At 26.5% G+C, this 20,920-nt stretch overlaps 1 protein-coding gene across 4 annotated transcripts in view; it reads right to left on the minus strand.

Annotated features, from left to right (window-relative positions):
- Window positions 1-3,947: 3,947 nt before the first annotated feature.
- Window positions 3,948-20,920, minus strand: part of LOC145828679 (dedicator of cytokinesis protein 9-like) — a 74,082-nt gene continuing 57,109 nt past the window's right edge. For 2 of the 4 annotated variants that reach the window (XM_082936445.1, XM_082936437.1), the window contains exons 26-46: window positions 20,632-20,752; window positions 19,482-19,623; window positions 18,600-18,709; window positions 18,166-18,341; window positions 18,043-18,099; window positions 17,334-17,458; window positions 16,792-16,979; window positions 14,940-15,083; window positions 14,352-14,540; window positions 13,945-14,058; window positions 12,967-13,182; window positions 11,429-11,486; window positions 10,770-10,885; window positions 10,487-10,609; window positions 9,697-9,849; window positions 9,446-9,550; window positions 8,041-8,251; window positions 5,805-5,995; window positions 5,579-5,679; window positions 4,681-4,819; window positions 3,948-4,576 (exon numbers count right to left, since the gene is read on the minus strand). In XM_082936445.1, the coding sequence (XP_082792571.1) occupies window positions 4,454-4,576; window positions 4,681-4,819; window positions 5,579-5,679; window positions 5,805-5,995; window positions 8,041-8,251; window positions 9,446-9,550; window positions 9,697-9,849; window positions 10,487-10,609; window positions 10,770-10,885; window positions 11,429-11,486; window positions 12,967-13,182; window positions 13,945-14,058; window positions 14,352-14,540; window positions 14,940-15,083; window positions 16,792-16,979; window positions 17,334-17,458; window positions 18,043-18,099; window positions 18,166-18,341; window positions 18,600-18,709; window positions 19,482-19,623; window positions 20,632-20,752 (2,902 nt within the window). In that variant the 3' untranslated portion in view covers window positions 3,948-4,453. The remainder of the gene's footprint in view (window positions 4,577-4,680; window positions 4,820-5,578; window positions 5,680-5,804; window positions 5,996-8,040; window positions 8,252-9,445; window positions 9,551-9,696; window positions 9,850-10,486; window positions 10,610-10,769; window positions 10,886-11,428; window positions 11,487-12,966; window positions 13,183-13,944; window positions 14,059-14,351; window positions 14,541-14,939; window positions 15,084-16,791; window positions 16,980-17,333; window positions 17,459-18,042; window positions 18,100-18,165; window positions 18,342-18,599; window positions 18,710-19,481; window positions 19,624-20,631; window positions 20,753-20,920) is intronic. The other 2 variants (XM_082936458.1, XM_082936451.1) reach the window with 2 other exon arrangements.

Consider the following 20,920-nt stretch of genomic DNA (forward strand, 5'->3'; position numbering starts at 1 on the left):
CGCAAAATTTCGATCTTTTAAGTCAAGTGCACAATGATTTTTTGAAGATGTTGCTACTAACGTAGATCGTCAGGGAACGCAGTATTTTAGTTTAAAATTGCAACCTATTAAGTCGCCAAAAGAGCGTAAGTATTAATTTCTTTAAGCATAAAAACGTAAAATAAGAACCTCTTTAGAATTTAGAATTACAACAGCAGAAAAATAGTTTTCGATAACGTCTGAGTTTTAGTTTATAAAACAAATTTTCCTCTGCATTAACATCTACTAGTTTATTGTTTTGATGTGCTGAATGATTGATCTAAAATGTAGATTGTATTTTTTAAATCAGAATGTTGCTGAAGTTTAAAAAATGTGTTCATATGAGTTTTAATCTTTCTAGTCGCAAAATGGCAAGTCATTTTCTTTTTTTTTTACTCGTTTCAAGTTCTTGTACTAAACTGTGTTTAAGTTTTTCCATTCGAAAGAAATCAAAAATAAATTCCCTTTAATTTTGGCAGTCGTATTTTGTTAAAAAAGTTGCTGCTTTTGCATCTTTGTGAACGTTGTTTGATACAAACAACTATTTGTCGTTTATTAAGCACAGCTTTTAAGCACACCTAACACCTTGCTACTGCTTAAAAATGAGTATGTTGTTTATAAGTACGACGATTGACAAGAGAAGGTATAAACATTACGTATTTCACCTTATTTTATGAAGTCACAATCAAAAATTCCTGCGGTCTTTTTTTTTTTAAAGTTAATCAATGTGATTGTTGCTTATTCTACAAAACCGGTTAGAAGACAGGAAACCGAAAAGTTTCCTAGAACAATAATATCGTTGTCCATACCAATGAAGATTGAAGTTTCACAACAAATCTTTCCCTCGCTTATTAACCACCGTGTCAGTTTGTCGCTGTGCTAAAGTGACCCTCCGTGTCATTTTGTCGCTGCGCCAAAGTGACCCTCCGTGCCAAAGTGACGCACCGTGTCGTTTTTTCGCTGTGCCAAAGTGACCCTCCGTGCCAAAGTGACGGACCGTGTCATTTTGTCGCTGTGCCAAAGTGACGCACCGTGTCGTTTTGTCGCTGTGCCAAAGTGACCCTCCGTGCCAAAGTGACGTACCGTGTCGTTTTGTCGCCGTGCTAAAGTGACCCTCCGTGCCAAAGTGACGCACCGTGTAATTTTGTCGCCGTGCCAAAGTGACCCTCCGTGCCAAGGTGACGCACCGTGTCATTTTGTCGCTATGCCAAAGTGACGCATCGTGTCATTTTGTCGCCGTGCCAAAGTGACCCTCTGTGTTAAAGTGACGCACCGTGCCAGAGTGACCTACCGTGTCATTTTGTCGCTGTGCCAAACTGACGCACCGTGCCAAGGTGACGTACCGTGTCATATTTTCGCTGTGCCAAAGTGACGCACCGTGTTTATTTGACGACCGTGTCATTTTGTCGCTGTGTCATTCTGACCCGCTCCCTACAGAAGTACTAAAAAATTTTCAATTTTAAAGCGAATAGTCCTACAGGTCGAAGTTGTTCTACGGCCTTAGCAATAATGTAGAAGAGGCTTTCAGAAGAAATTAAAAAAGCTTAGTTATTAAAGCAATAGCCTATTAATTTTGAAACAAAACTATCTTAAGATGACTATTCTAATGAATGTTTGTCGTTCTGCTCCATGTTTGAAAAAGAAACAAGGATTGCTAAATGTTTTTGGCAAATTTTCTCTAGGTTTTTAAAACTTCCTCCAGGTTTTTATAAGTACACAATTTTGGGTCTATTTTTAGTCTAAAGTAAAAAACTGTGTAAAGTAGTATAAAACATTAAAAAGATACTGTGATGCTACTTCAAATTTAAAAAAAAAATTACCAGTATGATATGTTTTTTGTGTCCAATCGAATTTTTTTTACCTAACATTTAAAAATTGTTTAAAACTCCAGGTTTTTTAGTGATTTTTGTTCAAAATTACAGGTTTTTTTCCAAATTTCACAAATTCCAGGTATTATAGCCTAAATTGTCAATTTTCAGGTTTTTTGGCAACCCTGAAGAAACAAGTACAGTTACTCACGAAAGCGAGCAACAAAATTTAGATGATTAAGAGATTGAGACAGAAATTAAGGTGTTTTTTTTTTGCTAAAAAGTTTACCTAAACAAATTTAAAAATCTAAGGTTTTATCTTAATGGAAGTAAAGCAAAAAAGATACCTACATCTCACCAGGTTTGCAAGGAAGTATCTTCGACAAAACTGTTTTTCTTAGCTTATTTATGAAGCTGGTATCGTGTACGAGCAAAATCGATTGCTTCCTAAGATAAGCATAAAAATTTAATTCTCTTACACAACTTCAAAACACTAGATTATACTTCTTTGTAGCTTAATAGCGTGGTTTTGAGTAAATGCTGTTTACTAAGTTACTTTTATATATCTAAACTGTTGTTAAAAAAATTAATGTTCATCTTTTCAATTCAAACTTCTGTATAAAAAAGTTTAATTTTAAATTTATGTTATAAAAATAAAGTTCGTTTTCTTTTACATCATAAAAGGTAGAATATTCAAACGTATCGTATTGTAACCGTCATCAATAACAATATTGATTTGTTAGGTTTTGTTATTGATAAACCTGCTCTTAAGCAAGATTTCTTAAAACGGTTATTTTAAGCTTTACAGACCTTCAGATGGAACGCCGGATTAATTTAATATACTAGTTCTTACTACAATAATGATGTTGTCAAACTGGTTATTAGTGTACATACTTTATATACAAGAGTAATAAAAACATTGTGAAATGAAAGAAATTACAATATAAGTCTTACCAATGACTTCTAAAAAGAGCCAAGTAGGCACATTTTGTTTACATGGACAGAAAATAGACTCGACGATAAAGTCTTCTATTCACATCTAAAAACAACAAAGCCCTTCTTGATTGTTCTTTATACCCTTCGCAATATCCTATCGTCAACTTGTTGTTGTGTGCGTTCTCTCCGCGTCTCCCCAAACTCGCGTCTGCAAGCTAAGTTTTAAACTTTTTCTCTTAAATTTAATTCACGCTTCTTTTTCTCATTTTCTTTTCTCAATACGAATTGTGACATCACATAAAACATTTAAATTCTTCAACTTTAACTCTTTTGAAATTATTTATTAAAACGAAACAGTAAGTGTAATGAGTGGTTCGTTACAGTATAAGTAGCCTCAAATCATATATTTAAATTTAGACGAATGTTTTGTATAGAATTTTTTTTTGTTCGCGATTAATTTTTTCTTAGTCTTCCAAATAAAAAAGTTGACAGTGACATTGTGTTTCCTTTCTAACAAAATATATTTACTAGTTATTTCTACTTAGCTAGTGGTATTATAACATCTAATTTTCATAAGTTTGTTCTCTATTGACACTACATAAAACTAAAAATATATAGGACCCTAATTTGAAAATAAAATCTTGATTCGACTGGATACTTATAAATGGATCCGGTAGATTAGTAGTAGTAATACTAAATACATAATTTTGGTTTTATATACTATTGTAACGTTCAAACATCGTGTTTAGTTCAGTGCAGTGGCCGATAAACTACAGTCAACGGGATATTCGTAAAGAAATCTCGAACCCGCGATTTTTAACAAAAAAGTTTAAATATAATAACGTATAACTTTCTTGTTCTATTTTAAAAATTACAAACATGTTTTGATTAAAATTTTAGTTAGCAAGGATTTTAGTTCAAATTCTTATTCATATAAATTACTATGCGTGTGTTTATAATGAAACAAAAGATAGCAGATAATATATACAGTATTAACCTTATGAACATATCTTATTAAAATCTTTACTGCCACAACATGTTTAATAAATAACAAAAACATAATTAAACATCTTTTGTTCAAACTTTAGGAAACAACAAAAAAAAAAGAGTAATAAAATTAAGTTTAATAAAATAAGAAGACAAGGGATTAAGATTTATTAGTAAAGGTGTTTAAAACTGCAGCATTTAGAAAAATACATATAGTCACAACAAAAAAATTAATAATAATATAATTGTTATTAAAACTTTTGAAATACTTTAGGGTTTTTCAAAATTTAAATTCTATAGAAAATAAACAATTTGTTTTCAACTTGTTATACTATTAAAGAGAAAAAAGAGTATAAACTAAAAAATATGTACAGCGTCAGGTGATAACAAAATGTACCAGATATAAATTTTTTACACAGGTATATTGAAAAATCTTATCACTGCAAAAAAGTAATTAACAAACATTCTTCATAATTTTAGTAAAGTATGATTGTAGGGTTAGAAAAGTTAAAACAGTTTAAAGAAGCGATACATATAAAGCATCTCTTTTCATTTTGCTAAAAAGTTTATTGTACTTAATTAGAAGCAGATGAAAAATACAAAATAAAAAACATTAGTTAAGTGAAAACTAAGAGAAATTAAAACAAACAGCGTTAACAAAATCTAGTCATTTTTTATGCTTGTAAAAATAATACGAAATATTCTTACGCCATTGACGAATCATCAACAGTTCCACCTAGTTGTTGCTTGTTTTTTATTGATGAAGTGATTGAAACGCAGGAAAATACTGATGTACAGTCAAGAGTTTCATCATCTTCCAATATTAACTAAAAAAATTATAACAATTTTAACAAAAATACTGTACAACTTTAAACTTTAGCAACTTAAGTGTGTTTAAAAAATAGATAACAAATGTGATAAAACTAAGCACTTGTTCGTTCATGATGGTGGAAAGCTGTTCGACAAGCATTTTGAAACTGGTATCCAAACTTTTATGGTACTCAATTTGATTAGACAAAATATTATCTTCATTTATTTGCAAGGCTTGAGCGCAAATATCGCAAAACTTTCTGCGGTTAGAGATTTGTTAGAAGTTTAGATTTCCGAATTTAAAATACAGTCAACAAAAAAAACGTTATTTCAGAATGCAACATTTTTTTTGATTTAGTCTAAAATCTAACGGTAAGTGATATAAAAAAAAAAGAGAAACACTTTAATTATATGTATATAATGAGTTTAGTCGATAAATTCTAAGCTGGGTAAGTTGTCCTAAAGTTCCTTATATAAGTCATGTCCTTAGAGTATGTTTTTAGCGTCAATTTATTTACCGTTTTCAAAAAACTATTTTTAAGAGCAAAGATAATGAGGTTATGGAAATATTTTATTTTTATCAAAACTTTAAGGAAACTGGCCCTAAAAAAACTTTAATGACTTTAGTAATAAAAACTTTTATAAAAAATTTACATCATGACACTAGTAATTTTTTTTTAAAGCACTATGAAAATTAAACAATTAAACATTTCAAATAAGAGCCAAATTCAAAAATAAACTTAGTTGTTATTTAAACATTCTGTAAACTAATTCAAATTTTTGAGATACAACACATACTACAATTTTGTCTACAAACACAATGTATTGTAATACTTAACATACTTATATTATTTTAATGTATTAAACTTAAGACCAGGACTTATTGAGAACGCACTTTTAGATTATTTCAAAGCGTGACTCAATCGGAAATGACCAAAACTTATTATTTTATAACTTTAACTATACAACTTTTTTGAATTTTTTTTTTAAGAAAAAACATAAATACTAAAAGAAATAACCTAAAGCAATTTCTGAGTTCATTTACGCTTTTCTCAGACAAATTTTCAGCTTTACTCTCATCAAGAAAAGCACGCGCATAAGCAAGAGGTCCTGCATTCACCTTTAATTATGTTTTAAAATTAAATGTAACTCTTTAACTTATTTTATATCAGTTTACGCCTTTTATAAATTTTATTAAGTTAGAAAAAATAAATAAATATATTGTATAAAAAAAGACTACAAAACCTGGCAGTTAACAGATCCTTGCAACCTGAGTTGTAGTTTTTTAATGTCAATATTATCATTGTTGACAATTTCTTCTAACTCCGCACATTTTTTACTCATTTCCTCTACAGCAACTTCTATGGGCTTTAAATCAAAACTTCTCATTTTTTTGATTTCTATCCTCTTTTTAATGTACGGAAAAGACTTTTCAGCTTAATGTGAAACATTAAATTTTTTTAATTGTTATAACATTTTTAGATTTAAAAAAATGAAAAATTCTCAACAGTTATGTTTGCTATTAAATCGACATTTATTTTTATTACATAGTTCATATGATTTCAAGCATAAGTCGGCAAACTGCGGCCCGCAAAAATGCAAATTTGGCCCGAGAAAGAATATTTCATAAAATTACACTAAATATTCAGGGGTTTGAAATAAAGAGTTTTAATGTCTTAGGTACATTTAAAAAAAAAATTATTGCAAACTATTGAATTCAAAAAAAAACAATTTTATATTTTATGAAGTTATTTGCTTTTATCATAAGATGTTAAAGTTCGAATTGAATTGTTGTGTACTTTACATTAATACAAACGTTACAAAAAAAAACTACAATATAACGTAATTATTAAAATTTGTAGAGGAAAAATTGTAGTCTAAAATTTTACTTTCTTTCTAAACAAACATAAAAAGTCACAAAACTACAAATAGGTGACCATAACATTATATATTTTAAAATTTATTGAAACTTAAGAGCTTTTTCATATGTCGACACAACTATATGAATTCGCTCCTTTTGTTAAAGCAATCGTTTTTTTTAATGTATACATAATGGCAGTTGATTCTTTTAATCATAGCCTACACACAGGGTTTTTACCATCTGCTATAGGCTGTGCTCTTTTTATCACCTCCCTAGTTATTTAAAAATAAATGTTGTTGCGCTCTAGGTCACAAACATACTAAAAAAGCTCAGTCTCATATACACCACCTTTAAAAGATTTTTTATGATTAGCATATCGTAATCTGAGTTGAGCATAAGCCCGATGTAGAGCTTCTTTTTAAGGTCAGAGTTAACTATTGCCTTGTAAACAGTTTTCTCCAAACGACAATTACCCCCTTTTTAATCATATTTGCAGCCACCAGCGCAATTACATTGATTCTAAGTTTAAATACTTTTATTTAATATTTTATGGTTATGAGGCATAAATAACCTCTTCAAATTAGCAGTACATGAATAAATAATTCGCATATTATGTCTGTTGAAGATTTTTGATAGTGGATTATTTTTGTTGAAATTTTTTCTTACTTACTAGATTTATAAATTTACTAGATTTAGAGTTACTATACTTTGTTTCAAAAATGAAAAAATTCTTGATTTGAGTAGTTTGATTTAAGTACATATGACAACTTGAAAATATTCTAAATTTAAAATTGGCTGGGAAATTTTATCTAATAGGAATAATTAATATAGTTTCAACTAGATTTATCCCATAAACTTTTACCTAAGCTACTTTTTGAATGTATGTATTTTCAGTAAAATACTCGCTGATGTTGTTTATAACATAGATACAGCTCAAAGTTTAAATGTTTTAAAGCTATAGAAATATTTTCAAAAAACTAATGCACACTAGAGTTTTAATTCAATTTTTTTGGTATTCTTGATTACTGTCATTAAACTAAAATTAAGTAACTAATTTATTGTTATTTAAGTTGACAAATATTTGAAACTTTAAGCTTATTGTTTGTTAATAAAGATCTAGTGAAGCAGGTTCGTTAAAATATAAACACTGATATAAGCATATACCAGTTCAATAAAGAAAAAAGTACTGCAAAAGTTGTTTTTAAATTTTTAATACAATTTTTGTTTAATTAATCATAAGACAGCACATGTAATTTGACTCATCCTGTTTTCTGTGCACATATAAGTAATATTAAAAAACTGACTAAATATGCAGCATTTAAGTATTTAGTTAATAATTTTTTTTAACCATTTTAAAGTATAAACTTTTATAAAATATGAAATTGAAAATCAAAAGTAGCAAGTATGGTGTGTATAAGCTTGCATTTAGTTTAATTAACAAACAGGAAATTAGACCTAGCCAATGAATGGTAAAATTTATATAAAAATTTAAATTACTTCAAAAAAGTGTTTTAGTCACTTAAGTTATATCTATATAAAATAATAAAACTCAATGCCAAAGTTATAAGAATACTAGCTATGAAATACTCAGAAAAAATATTGATTATATGATTGTTTTACTTGTGCAAATAGTCTTTTTTTTCCACTGCTCGTCTATATTGCCTCTTGTTTTACCACTGGTAGTAAATGGAGTTTCGAAGCAAAAATTAAAAATATCATGATTTTGTTCAAAGTTGTTCACTCTAAAAGCTTGTTCCTTTTCATCAAAATAAGGAGTGACAAACGTAACTTGCGCATACCCAATGTTTTCATTTAACTTTTCCCTTTCAACCTGTTTTAAATAATTTCTCAAAGAAAAAGATAGCTAGAAGTAAATTTGAAAAGATTAGTGCACAGTCCGATATTTAAAAACAAAATCTTAAAACTACGACAACTTAGGTTTACTTCTGATATACAAAGGAAAAAAACAATAACCAACTAGTAAAATGTTACTAATGAAATAGCATACTTAAACAAACTTTTTTTTAAGTTTTTAAGCTTTATTTTTAATTCTGTTTAGTAAAAATCAAAAAAGTGAAACCTTTGTATCTCTAATTTAATTTGTAGAATTTTATATACTTTTTTTATTGGAGCCTTGTTTGCATGGCTTTAATAAAAATTTATACAAATTTTGTATATAAACTTTAATAACTAAATAGGTATTTAGTTATTAAACTTTAATAACTAAATAGGTATATGTTAAATAATTTAAACACAATTTTACAATTATATTAATATTTGTTCAAGTATTTAGTTTTAAGTGTAACCTTAAAGTTCAAAGAAAACGTTAATATATTTTTGATTTATTTAAATTCAAGTTAATTTTTATCAGATTAAACAAACCTAATTGTATATAAAAAAATTGTTTGATCACATGACTAAAATATTTAGTAAAATTATATATATTTTTTTAATCACAAATAAAACTGTTTATTGAAGAACCAAATAGAACTGGTTGTTTGCTTCAATGAAACTATTGTAATATCATAATATACGTACTTGCAAACATTCTACTATTTCTTGTTTTTTGTTTGTCGTTGAGCTATAAACGATTCTAAAAGTGAAGCTTCTTGTACAAGAAGAATCTCTAAGTGCACGCAAGTACAAATAGTCTTACTTAAAAAAAAAGAAAAATGTCCCTACTTTAAGCCACACTCGGCTTTGAATACTGTTTTGCCACAGAATAATTATTTTTTAATGTCTATTTAACAAAAAAAAGTAGCAATGCTTACAATGTTATATTTTTAAAAGTTTGTAACAAAAAAAAACATTTAGCTTACATCTAACCTTTACTATTTTTTATGGAATTCGAAACATGATGGTAAAATTCAGTTAAAAAAAAACATAACTAATAAACAATTAAAGCAGCTTTATTTATGTCTAAGTTTCCTGTACTTCTTTCAAAATCATTAAATTTAAAAAACTACGATATAGTCTTTAGTAAAAGTACTATGATAAGTTGTTAAAAGTGTTATCTATATAAAACCTTTCCAGATTCTTGAATAATTTTAAAGTTTTCCGTACCGAACTCTCCTCCGTACATTTTCTGAAGTCGTTGAGAAATTTCAGATAACTGAGTTAATTTAGGTTCCTAAAAAATAAAAATTTACAAAAGATTTGATAAACTTACTAATTTTTTAAAACTTAATAGTATTATAAATATAACTTAACATTCTGAAAAATAATCTTAAAAAATAAAACAAAACAAAATTAGAGTTTTATGGTAAAATAACCAGCCTTGTATATGTACGCTTTTCCATCTTCATCGTTAAAACAGCTACCGAAAAACCCAACTCTGAAATAGGTACCCAGCATTCGTTTGTGGTTTCTGTTTACTTGAACTATTTTTCTGTAACCAGCCGACAGCCGATCATGAACTTCAGATAACTCCTAAACAATAGTGAAAATAAAGAAATATATAAGAAAGTTATACAAATCTCGTGAAAAACCAACCGAGTGTTATATAGTTGAAATAAATTTTAATTTTACTAACTGACTTTTAAATTAAGAAAAAAAGTTTCATCCGACTTCAGTCTCTACTGAGCTAGAGATAATAGAGGATGAAATAACTACTTCTACTGTGAGTTAAGGCATAAACATATTTACTGATTAGAATTATTCACACTAGTAATCTGACATTCAGAAATATTTTCTTTTTGATTAATTATAATTTATTTAAATTTTAGAACTACTGCTTTAGAATGTTTAGAGGGTTTCCCAAAGTGAGCCATGAGCTGCCAAGGGGATCCATGACTATAAAGGGGCCATAAGACCATAGTTTAAAAGTTTTACTAGATATTTTGTGAGTTCTCGAAGAACAACACAAAAAAAAGCCTTAGGTGTATCTAAGGGTAGTTTTGAAACTTACACTAGATATTAGAAAAAATACACTTCTCACAGTACATTTTTGAAGAATGTTTTTCGAGGGGGGCCATTGCGTTTTAAATTTTTTCAAAGGGCGCGTTATGAAAAAAAAATAGGAAACCCTGGTCTGGGCTTAAACTTATTTATAAATATTTTGACAAACGTGATATTTTCTGTGTTGTATGTAGTAGGGAATTATCATTTCAAATACATGCTGCAAAATTTCGTATCTTTCTGCTTTCTCAATAAGCTCAGCACATTCGTACAAAACTTCGTTGAATGAATCCTAATTTAAAAAAATATTAAAAGTTAATTTTACTGACCTAGGTGTAACAAAACAGATTAGTTTTTAAGTGGTCATAAATACACAAAAGATATTTAGTTTTGAAATAGCTGTGTTATATGAATTAGTCACATATTATTTAAAAGTACTTTAAACTACAAACCATATTATATGTATGATCATCTAAAGAAGTAACTTCAGTATTATTAGTCAGTAATTCATCTTTTTCTATGTTACTTGATATGTTTTTAAAATATGATGCACCGTAAGTTATCACTTCTGTTAAAAATTCTATTTTAATTTTGTATAACGTCTGTCTATATTCAGTTAGAAAAAATAAAATACAGGCTAGTAAAGATATATAATACAAAATCAGTTATACGTGATGCATGCTTTGTATTTAAAATGAATATTTTTTTTTATAACTCACTTAATGAACTTCTTGAACTCACTTAATTATTTATACAATTGAATCTTAAAGGTTATAATTTAATGCCAGAGAACTCAAAAACATCTTAATGTATTAAAAAACATGTACCTACAAGCTATTTTAACAAAAAATTATTTTTATAGACTAAAAAAATGACAGAAAGATCTGTTACAAAAACATATGATAAATATGTTATATAAATTGTTAATTATAAGTTTTATTATAAAAAGTTCAAAAACAAGTTATATACATATGCTGAATATCTTATTTAATTTGTTAGATAGAGTTTTATTCTAAAAAATTACCAAATAAATTATATATGTAGGTATTTCTAGAACTATTGAAAACTTAGAGAACGCTAAGGAGTATCAAATAAAAAAAAAGCAACTAACTTTTCTTTTTAAGGTGCTCAGCGATTAGAGCAGCTATATGAAGATAGCACATTGCAGCCTAAAAATATAATTATAAAGTCATAAATTTAAGGCAAAAAATGAATTTAACTCTAATTGTTTCAAAATATTTCAATAGTAAATCATTCGAATTTTTGTTAAAGTTTTTCTTATTTGATCAGTACTTAATTCATATTTAGGCATTCATATATTTTTTTTTTCAAATTTTGGAATAGTTAATCATTTCCTTTCTCTCCTTAAAAAGAGTAAAACTATAAACTAATGATTATTCAGTGACTAAAAAAAATTGCTTTAATATTGCTATAATTGTAAAATCAGATACAACAATGTATCATTAAAAACCATTAAAAAGTTTAAAAATCTTAAGTTTTAAACTTTTTAAAACTTAGTAATCTGTTAAGTTGGGAAAAGTTTTAGACAAATAATTAAAACTGTTTAAACTGTTACAATTATACATAAGTAAGTATCCTTATAAAAACTATTTTACTATATATAGATTAAGAATTTTTTTAGTTAGTTTCAGTTGACTGTTTAATGTATAAGTATATATTGTTAAAAGTATTTGATCCTATAATTTTTTCTTGTGTGTTAATGTTTTGTGAGCAAAAAAATTTGTTCTGGCTAATTTTTAAACATCTTAAAAACAATGCTTTATTTCAGTATTTAGAGAAAATCAATAATTTTTTTTGCCACAACAACAATCAACGACCCAAATGATATTCTGGGATGTCCTTGTGACGGCCGGAAAACATTACATTACTATTAAGTTAATAGTTGATTAAGTAAAAACGAGCGCCGACTATAATTTCAAATTCAAACTATCAATGTCAAAGTAGACGTTGAGTTGTGATGATCTAGCTTCATCTTATTTTCCAGACTGAAACACACAAACTAAAATCGATTCTTTGTGACAATGCGTGCCTAATTAGGACAAAACCAGGTCACAAAAGGTCGAATAGATTATTAGTGATAGTCGTTTGGTCCAGATTACTGCTTTTAGAGAGGAAAGACTTATATCATAAAAAAGTAATTTATTTTTAAAGTTCTATAATCTTTCAAGTAAAATGTATAATTTTTTGTATGCATAAAGTTTATCAAAAAAAAAGGTCACTTTTATAGTTCAAATCAAAGTTCAATATTGGTACCGAATTATAGAATATCAACGGCTTGTTTTCAACTGCAGTTGCCATAAACAAAGAGTTCTTTAAATTTAACGCTTCTAAAACTTAGTAATCATTTATTTTATGTATTTTGAACGAATCTATCATGTGTATAGAATTAGGATAAGGAGTTTGTTTAAGTTATCATGCTAAATTAAATAACACTTTGTGGTTGTAAATTCTGTTTTGAGGAATTGTCTTTGTTTGCAATACCTTACTAAAAAAGTTTGTAAACTAATTTTTAAATTAATATAAGCAAATTTAGTGTACCATACTTTAAAATATAGCTTTTATCTAAATAAATAGGTAAATTCCACTATTTATTGTTATTTTTAAATGGTTAAAGTTATAATAACTCACTTCAGAGTAGTTTTTGTGCTTAATGTGAAAGTTTGCCATTGACTGTAGCCAGGTTTTTCTCAGCTCTGGTGTATCCTGGTATGAATCTGCAAGCTTATGCTGTAGTTGGATCATTTTTTCCGCATCATGCTGGTGCTTCATCATTAAAGATGTAGATTGCAGCACAGTTCGAATTTTTCTCGTTAGTCTCAACACGTCGTTCGGAAATGAAGTATGCTAAATAAGGAGTAATGGTATTTTGCATAAAATAATATCATAGTTGCAACTGTTGAAATCATAATAGCTGATTTAAGCTAGTTGACAATAACTTTACACTCTTCTGAAAAGATGGTCGTTAAGCAAAATTCCTGATTATTTCTTTCAATATTTCAGAAATTCAAAATTTCCTGACTTTTTCGGACCATTTGCACCAAAAACAATTTTACTCGCTATGTGGGAAAAACGATATTTACATTAAGTTTTCCTGATATTTATAGATATCTATAAAATAAGTAGTCGCTAAAGCAAAATAAGCGAAGTAGAAGCTTAGAGTAATTAAAAAGTACATCAATTTCAGAAATTATTTTCTAAAGTTAGATATGCACTAATAATAAAAGGTGACTCAATTTTATGATACTAAACTGATTTTAAAGAAAGATACATTTAATGAATAAGTTGCTAATAGTAGCTTTTGAAAATAGAAAAAATAAATTATTATTTTGAAAAGTATTTTTATTGAAAAGTACAACTTAAGTAGTGAAAAATTTTTTTACTAGTTATGTAGAAATACAATTTTACAAAAATAAATGGTAATAACAATTTATTTATTTATAACAAACTTTATTTTTAATAATCAAAAATTATTGTTTAAAATTGAAACACAAAAATTTAATAGCCATAACGCACTTAAAATGTCAACCTTTATCTGTTGGTTTTCATGGCCAAAAAAAAGTTTAATGTTTTTTTACTGGTAGACTTTACAATAAATTAAACTATTACCTTCATACCCTTGTCACTATTAGCAAAAGTATTGATTATTGACAAGCTAGACTGAAATCTAGTACTTCCAATACCTACGTGTTCGCTAATAAGCTGAGAAACTGCTTTGATCATCTTTTAAAATTGATGTTATTTAGATTTTTTATTTCTTTATTAAGTATGATAGACTAAAACTTTCATATTTTTTGTAATAATAATGGTAAATTAAGTTTTATATTTTAAAAATGAAAGCATAACCATAATAAAATTAATTACTATTCAAGCAGTTGAATATAAACACTTCAGAAAAAAAATTACAGATGAAACTTTATTAAACTAAGTTTAAAAACTTAATCTTGAAGTTTTCAAAATCTATTTTGACTTAAAAATAACCATAGATGCAAAATAAAGGTTTAAACGTTATTTACCTGCAAGTAACTTCTGTTAAAGTCTCTACAGAAGCTAGATGACTGTTCGTAGTTCTTCCGCATGATTAAATAAAGCAAGGAACAAGCCTCACTCCTAGTGCTATGTAGTAACGAATCACAACATCTCATTGTGTAATACACAAATTTAAAACAAGCATCATGCGATCCTTTGAATAGAATATGGGGAAACTGTTTTGATGATTTTTATTAAGTTAAAACCAATAAAAACAAGTTATTAGACCACTTATTACCAACTAACTTATTAAATAAGTTTATATAAACATGTACAAACCTGTATTTTATTTTTTAGTTGTACTAAATATTCTTATTCAATTAAATAATGAAATTACTAGATTACAACTTTAATAAATAACATTTAGTGAGATAAAATAAAAAATAAATAAATTAGATCTATCTAAAGAAAATAAAGTTTTTGCAAAAATCTTGTTAATAAGAGTAAAAAATCGGAAACGTATGAAAATGCAATTTTTGATATACAAACTGAATTTTAAGGCAAAGATTAAAAATAGATATCATAACAAAAGGTTTCTTACAAATTGATGAATTATTATAACATTTAAAACATACTTTCCCAAGCACGAGTCTTAATGATGCAAACACGTGTTTTAGAGTATTCTCTGATTGGTTTACTTGTAAAAAAATTAAAAGAACTTCAATAATTTTTTCCATCACTTTGTTTTCATTTGTCGAATTGGAATGAGCAAGCTGCTTCTATTTGAAAACAAGCTATATAAACTTGTAACACACAGTTTGTTAGAAAAATAAACCGAATTCACTAATTAAAAAAAACTTAAGTAAAATAAATTATTTTATTTTGGTTAAGCTTGTTTTTAACTGTGTGTTTATTATAAAAGTTTTCATATAGCGTAGTCTTAGATTTATTTTAAAATGCTATAACATAACTTTAATACTTATACAAAAAGCAAAACAATATTTTAAGCTTTGTTTAAACACATTTTAGTCAAAATTACAATTTGAAAAGTAGCAGCTTATTAAAAAGTAAATAAATGATCTCACATAGTAAAAATTTCTCATAAACAACTAATTTAGAACTCAATCACGTAAAATTTAAGCAGTGAATTATCTACAATAAAATAGTGAACTTTAAGTATTTATTTAAAATAAAAAAATATAAACGTATTTAATCATCATAAATATATAAAACTCAATCTTAGTTTCTTTAGATTAGACTTTAAAATATTTTTAATAACAGCTAAAGCTAAAACACTTTTTCGATTATACCACAGATCAAATACTGTATTTTTTTAATCGATTTGTTTTCTACTTGTATACTTAAATTTTATAACAGTTTTTTTCAAAACTATTTTTGCTCTAAAAAAAGCTAATTTTACCTTTTATTAATATAGTTTTTCCTCCGTCTAGATTTTTAATAGTTCACTCAAAGTTAAAATAAAATTATAGAAGTGCAAACAAAAATAAATTGTGTGGTTAGTACTATTTCTTGAAGATTTATTTATAAATATTCGAAATCTTATTTCTAAGTTTTTCATGCAAATGTCTACTAAGAACGCTTACAACACAAAGTTAAAAAACACTTCAAATAAATTTTTTTTTATTAATTTTTGTTTTGAAATAAAATATATATACTTATATCATTCCCCGTCCAAACAAACAAAAATAAGTTAATAATCTGAACAAGTGCCAATATTAGGGTGCATCTGTTGCCCCGACCTTAGAGTTTCGCTGAGTAAATTTTTTTAACGTTGGGAAACCACATGAATAGAAAGCACATAAAAAAATTAGCTTCCTAGCTTTAAATCTGTTGGAGCTAATTACTAATTTTTGCTTTATATCGGTATAGTTAAAAAGGGGAAAAAGACTATTTCACTTAAAATTCATTTTCTCCTACGTTTTTTTAGATAATTACCTGAAACGGTTAGGAAATGTTCCTTGCCATATTTAGAAAATTCTGCATTAAAAAAGTTTAAAAGAAAAAAAATAATAATAAAAAAGTAAAAAAAAATAATCAAATTTTTTTCGTTATTTTTGCATAATTTTTTTTAAATTTTGTTTATACAGAATTTTATAAATATGACAAGGAACTTTTCCTAACCGTTTCAGGTAATTATCTAAAAAAACGTAGGAGAAAATAAACTTTTATTGAAATAGTCTTTTTTCCTTTTATCAAATATACCGGTATAAAGCAAAATTTTCAAAAGTATTTTGCTCCAACAGGCTTAAAGCTAGGAAGCAAATTTTTTTGTGCTGCCTACTTATTTGATTTCCCAACGTTAAAAAATCTTACTCAGCGAAATTCCAAAATTTTCATTTTTGAGAGGCAACAGATGCACCCTAGCCAATATATGTGAATAGTTTGTTTAATGACATAGATTTAAACTTAATACAAAACACATAAGCATAGAATAAAATTTCTTTAATTTAAGAAGCTCAGGAAAACCTTGTTAGTAGCACCATTTTTATACTTGCTATCATAGTGATGATATTTCACATCTTTGCTCATATATTTAACCTTAAAATATCGAGTGTAATCAGCAATCACATCCAGTGCGATCATTGCAATTTGATTGGAAAGTTTTCTTTGTAATTGAGAGTATTTTTGAACCTCTTCATCATTCAAAGTTGCACCTGAATATAAATTTACCAATGTGCTTTCTTGAACTTCAAAACTTTATACAAGTATATATGAAAATGAATTTTATTTATTGTTATCCTAAAAACTCTAAGCAAAATCATAACTAAACAAACTAATTTTTTAGGAGAGGATTAAAAAAATAAAATATAATAAATAACAAGTAGTGTTGTAAAATATATTAGAAAAATTACTATGTCTCATACTAAATGTAATAAAAAAAACAGTTTGCAATTTAATTTCGAAACAACAATGTATAAAAAAAAACCTTTTTTAATTAGAAGTAGTATAATAATAAAAGTATTTACAAATCTACGAAATATAATAGTAATTTAACATGAATAACAAACTAGGTAAGTATTCGCTTCCAAGGAGATTTATGTTTTTATTAATATGACCAAGGCTAATCATTGAGTTTCTCATCATTAGACTTTTTGATTTACCGAGTGTCCCATTTTCTACTGGGTTTTTTGATCTGTTAATGTTCTTAATTTAGATAATTTTAATAGAACTAACTCATGCTAGTAAGTTTTAATATACAAATCATTGAACTAATTGAAACACTGAATTGTATGAACTTTTTTAACAGATGTAAACATGTATAACACCAACAACAATTAGTGAAAGTTGACACAGTGGACTAACTGGAAATAGGAAAAGTATCAAAGTGTTTAAATCCTTTATAAATTATATTGTTAAATATCCCTCTACTTCTTTAAAAAAGCACTTCAAAATATTGTTTTAAAATATATAATACTGTATCAAACATGATTTTATAGCTTATCATATTATTAGTTTTGCATAAAATATACAATTTCCAAAACTGAAGAAAGAGCTAAAGATAAGACCGCTGTTTTAAAAACACAAGTTCTCTTGTGTGCCCTAAGAAACTTAAATTTTCTTTAACAAGTTTTAATTTTATAATAAAATAAATATTACAATAAACAGTTTCTTTTAGATAACTCTAGCTCAAAGACTAAAAAAATCTTTTGAGTTGTCATAAATAATAAAAATATATAATTTTTTTAATGTAAAAGAAAATATACTTGTTAAACTTACTTAAGATTTTGACTTATGTGCTTCTTTCCTACATATCTAAAATGATGTATCGAAAGCCTGAAAAATAAAAGTTAAAAAAGCACTATTAATAAAAAATTAAAAGTAGAAAATGCGTAAACTTACTGGAGTACATCAAAGAACTCTAGAATTTCATTAGATGTAGAATCTTTCCAGAATCCGACCAATGCGTCGCTATGTAAATGCTCAATTATTTGCAGGTAGCAAAGTAACAAAGATCTTGTTTCTAATATGTCACACTTTTCAGAAGTTTCGATCATGGTTAGAGAGCTTTCAAAACTCTAAAATTACAGCAAAAAGTTCGAAAAAGTTTAGCATTTTTTAAAACTTTTTTATTCTTATCTAATTATAAATACTTCTAAATTAGAAAACTGTTAACGGTATACAATTTTAAAAATTACATATAAATATACCGAAAAAAGTACTAAGCAAAATTTTAAAATCAGTCGGTATACTTAAATAAAAAACTAAGTTAACTATTTTTAAATTAAACAATTATCTTCAATAAGTTAGTTTACAAGAGAAAGTTGATGACTTACTTTATTGTCAGCAATGTTTAATTTTTCAAGTGAGTTAGAGTTTTCAATGTTAGCTACCATGGCTACAGAACTTCTTAATCCTCCTCTTTGAAGTGAAGATTGTGGATTAGCTTTAAAATTTAGTTGTAAAAAACAATTAAATTCAAGCTATATTTATACAAAAAGAGCTTAAAAAAATAAAAAATATAAATATAATACAGTATTTATAATAAAAGCAAGATACCTGGTAACTAAACTACATTTAAATTTTTATTTATGTTAAGCTTTGTAAGTATGTATTTTAAGAATATTTAGTTTAATAAATGAACGTCCTTTAAAGTTATAGGGGGATTAAAGAGTTGAACAGGCATCTTATAAGTAAATTAAAACCGAAAATAATCAAATATATAATTCATTTAAAAAATTTGGTTATACTACAACTTTCAAGCAAAAATTTTCAAAAAATACTATTTATTTAAAGATTTGAATTAAATTTTCCCTTTTCATTACTAAATGAAATTTTTTTTTTATACACTTAACTTATTTAATATAATAAGTTTCAGAGAAAGTAAACAATAAAATAATCTGCTCTAGATAAGTTTGTACAAAAAATGTAAACCAACTTAACACTAAATACTTGATAAATGCTTGTTTGTTCTAATCTAAAATGTCGTGCTCGAGTAATTTTTGTCAATTATCGTAAACTAAAATGGTAAGGCTGTCACCTAGTGTAGCAGTAAAATATAACTCTTCACATACCCAAAAAATTGGACGAATTTAAATCAATTAATTATAATTCAAGCCAGGTTGTGGAGTTATTTAAACAACGGTAAAACAGTAAAATAAATTTCTTCGTTAATATATATATAGTATTTAGGTTATAAAGATTGTAAAACTGCTAACCAATAGCGTTCATGACGGCGTTGTCAGGTTTTTTAATTCTTAAACTTCCACCAGATGAACTAAGATGTGTAAGATTCGGAGAAATTCCTTTGTTATCAACAGTTTTTAACGAGAGCTGATCTACTTCGCGAGAAACATTTGACTGAAAAATTTATAAAATCCTTATATGCTTAAAAATCAATTAATATTGATATTATAAATGAGGAATCATTTAAACCTGATTTTTTTAAAGTATGCAGCTCTGCGCAGTTTTTTAAAGTTGAAGTATGACTATTTTAAACCGTCATACGTTTAATAAATAATATTAAATATTGAGTTTACTTTAATAAGAAAACTAAAACGAATGAAATAATTTAAATGCAGCTATTTGTCTAGCTGATGGAAGTATCAATTAACTTGTTTACATGTATAAAAATAATTAATATATGTTTTTCTTTAAACAGAAAAAGTTGTAACTGAAAAAGCTGAAAAATTTAATTGACATTTCTTGTATTTGTTTGAAATAAAACTTAAAATATTTCTGTAAACGTTGAAAGTATTCTTGTTTTTCAAAAAAAAACAATCAGTAATAGTTCAAACATACTTAATAATTTTTTGAATAAAAAAACTATTAAGGATTATACTACATTATTATACAAGGTTGCCAAAGGTATGCTGAAATAATTATTCGAAATTCCAGGTTACCTAAAGTTTTTACCTAAATTGTCAAATTTCAGAGTTTTTAAGGATTGCAGGTTTTTTGGCAAGCGCTGTTTTTTAGTCTATTTCAAGAGAAACAAAGAGTTTTATTATAACTTATTAAAAAGTAAACAATAGCTGCTAAAACTGAAAAAATAAAAACTTAGTAAAGAAGTTTAATCAATTTAGTTTATTAATTAACGAAATATAGTGGTAAAACAAAATTATAAAACAGGCTATTTTTCTGCTCGTTACTAGTAGGTTGACAGAAATGTTTAAATACGGTTTTATTTTTTAATCAAAAGGATACATCCAACTTATTTTTAGTATATTTCTGCTAGTATTGAAAAAGGTCTCTTAATTTAACTATTGAAAATATCAACAAAACATCTTAGCCTTGGTTAAAAACATAAGCATTAATTTTTTAAAGTAGTAAAAATCAGCTTGTAAATAATCTTAAGCTAAGACAAACTTTATTATAAGTTTTTCCAGTGACCGCTGTAGACTTCAATAAAAAGGAGTTGTCAAGAATGATACGCAAAAACGGTAAATACAAAGATGCTATTCTCTCCTTTGATTTCTTTGTTTGATACCTATTATTAAATATTTTAAGTTAGTTAGAAAATTACTAGTTATTTAATATTTTCTGAGCAACTGCTTATTAATATTTCAAGTCAAAAAGTCTAAGTAAACTATAAAATGCAACTTCGTAAAATTTAATTTTCAAGTATTTTATTTAACTGTTTAAAACGGATTGGCAT

Source organism: Thalia democratica, chromosome 1 (assembly GCF_965202585.1).
Source record: "Thalia democratica chromosome 1, ktThaDemo2.hap1.1, whole genome shotgun sequence".
NCBI classification, from domain to species: domain Eukaryota; kingdom Metazoa; phylum Chordata; class Thaliacea; order Salpida; family Salpidae; genus Thalia; species Thalia democratica.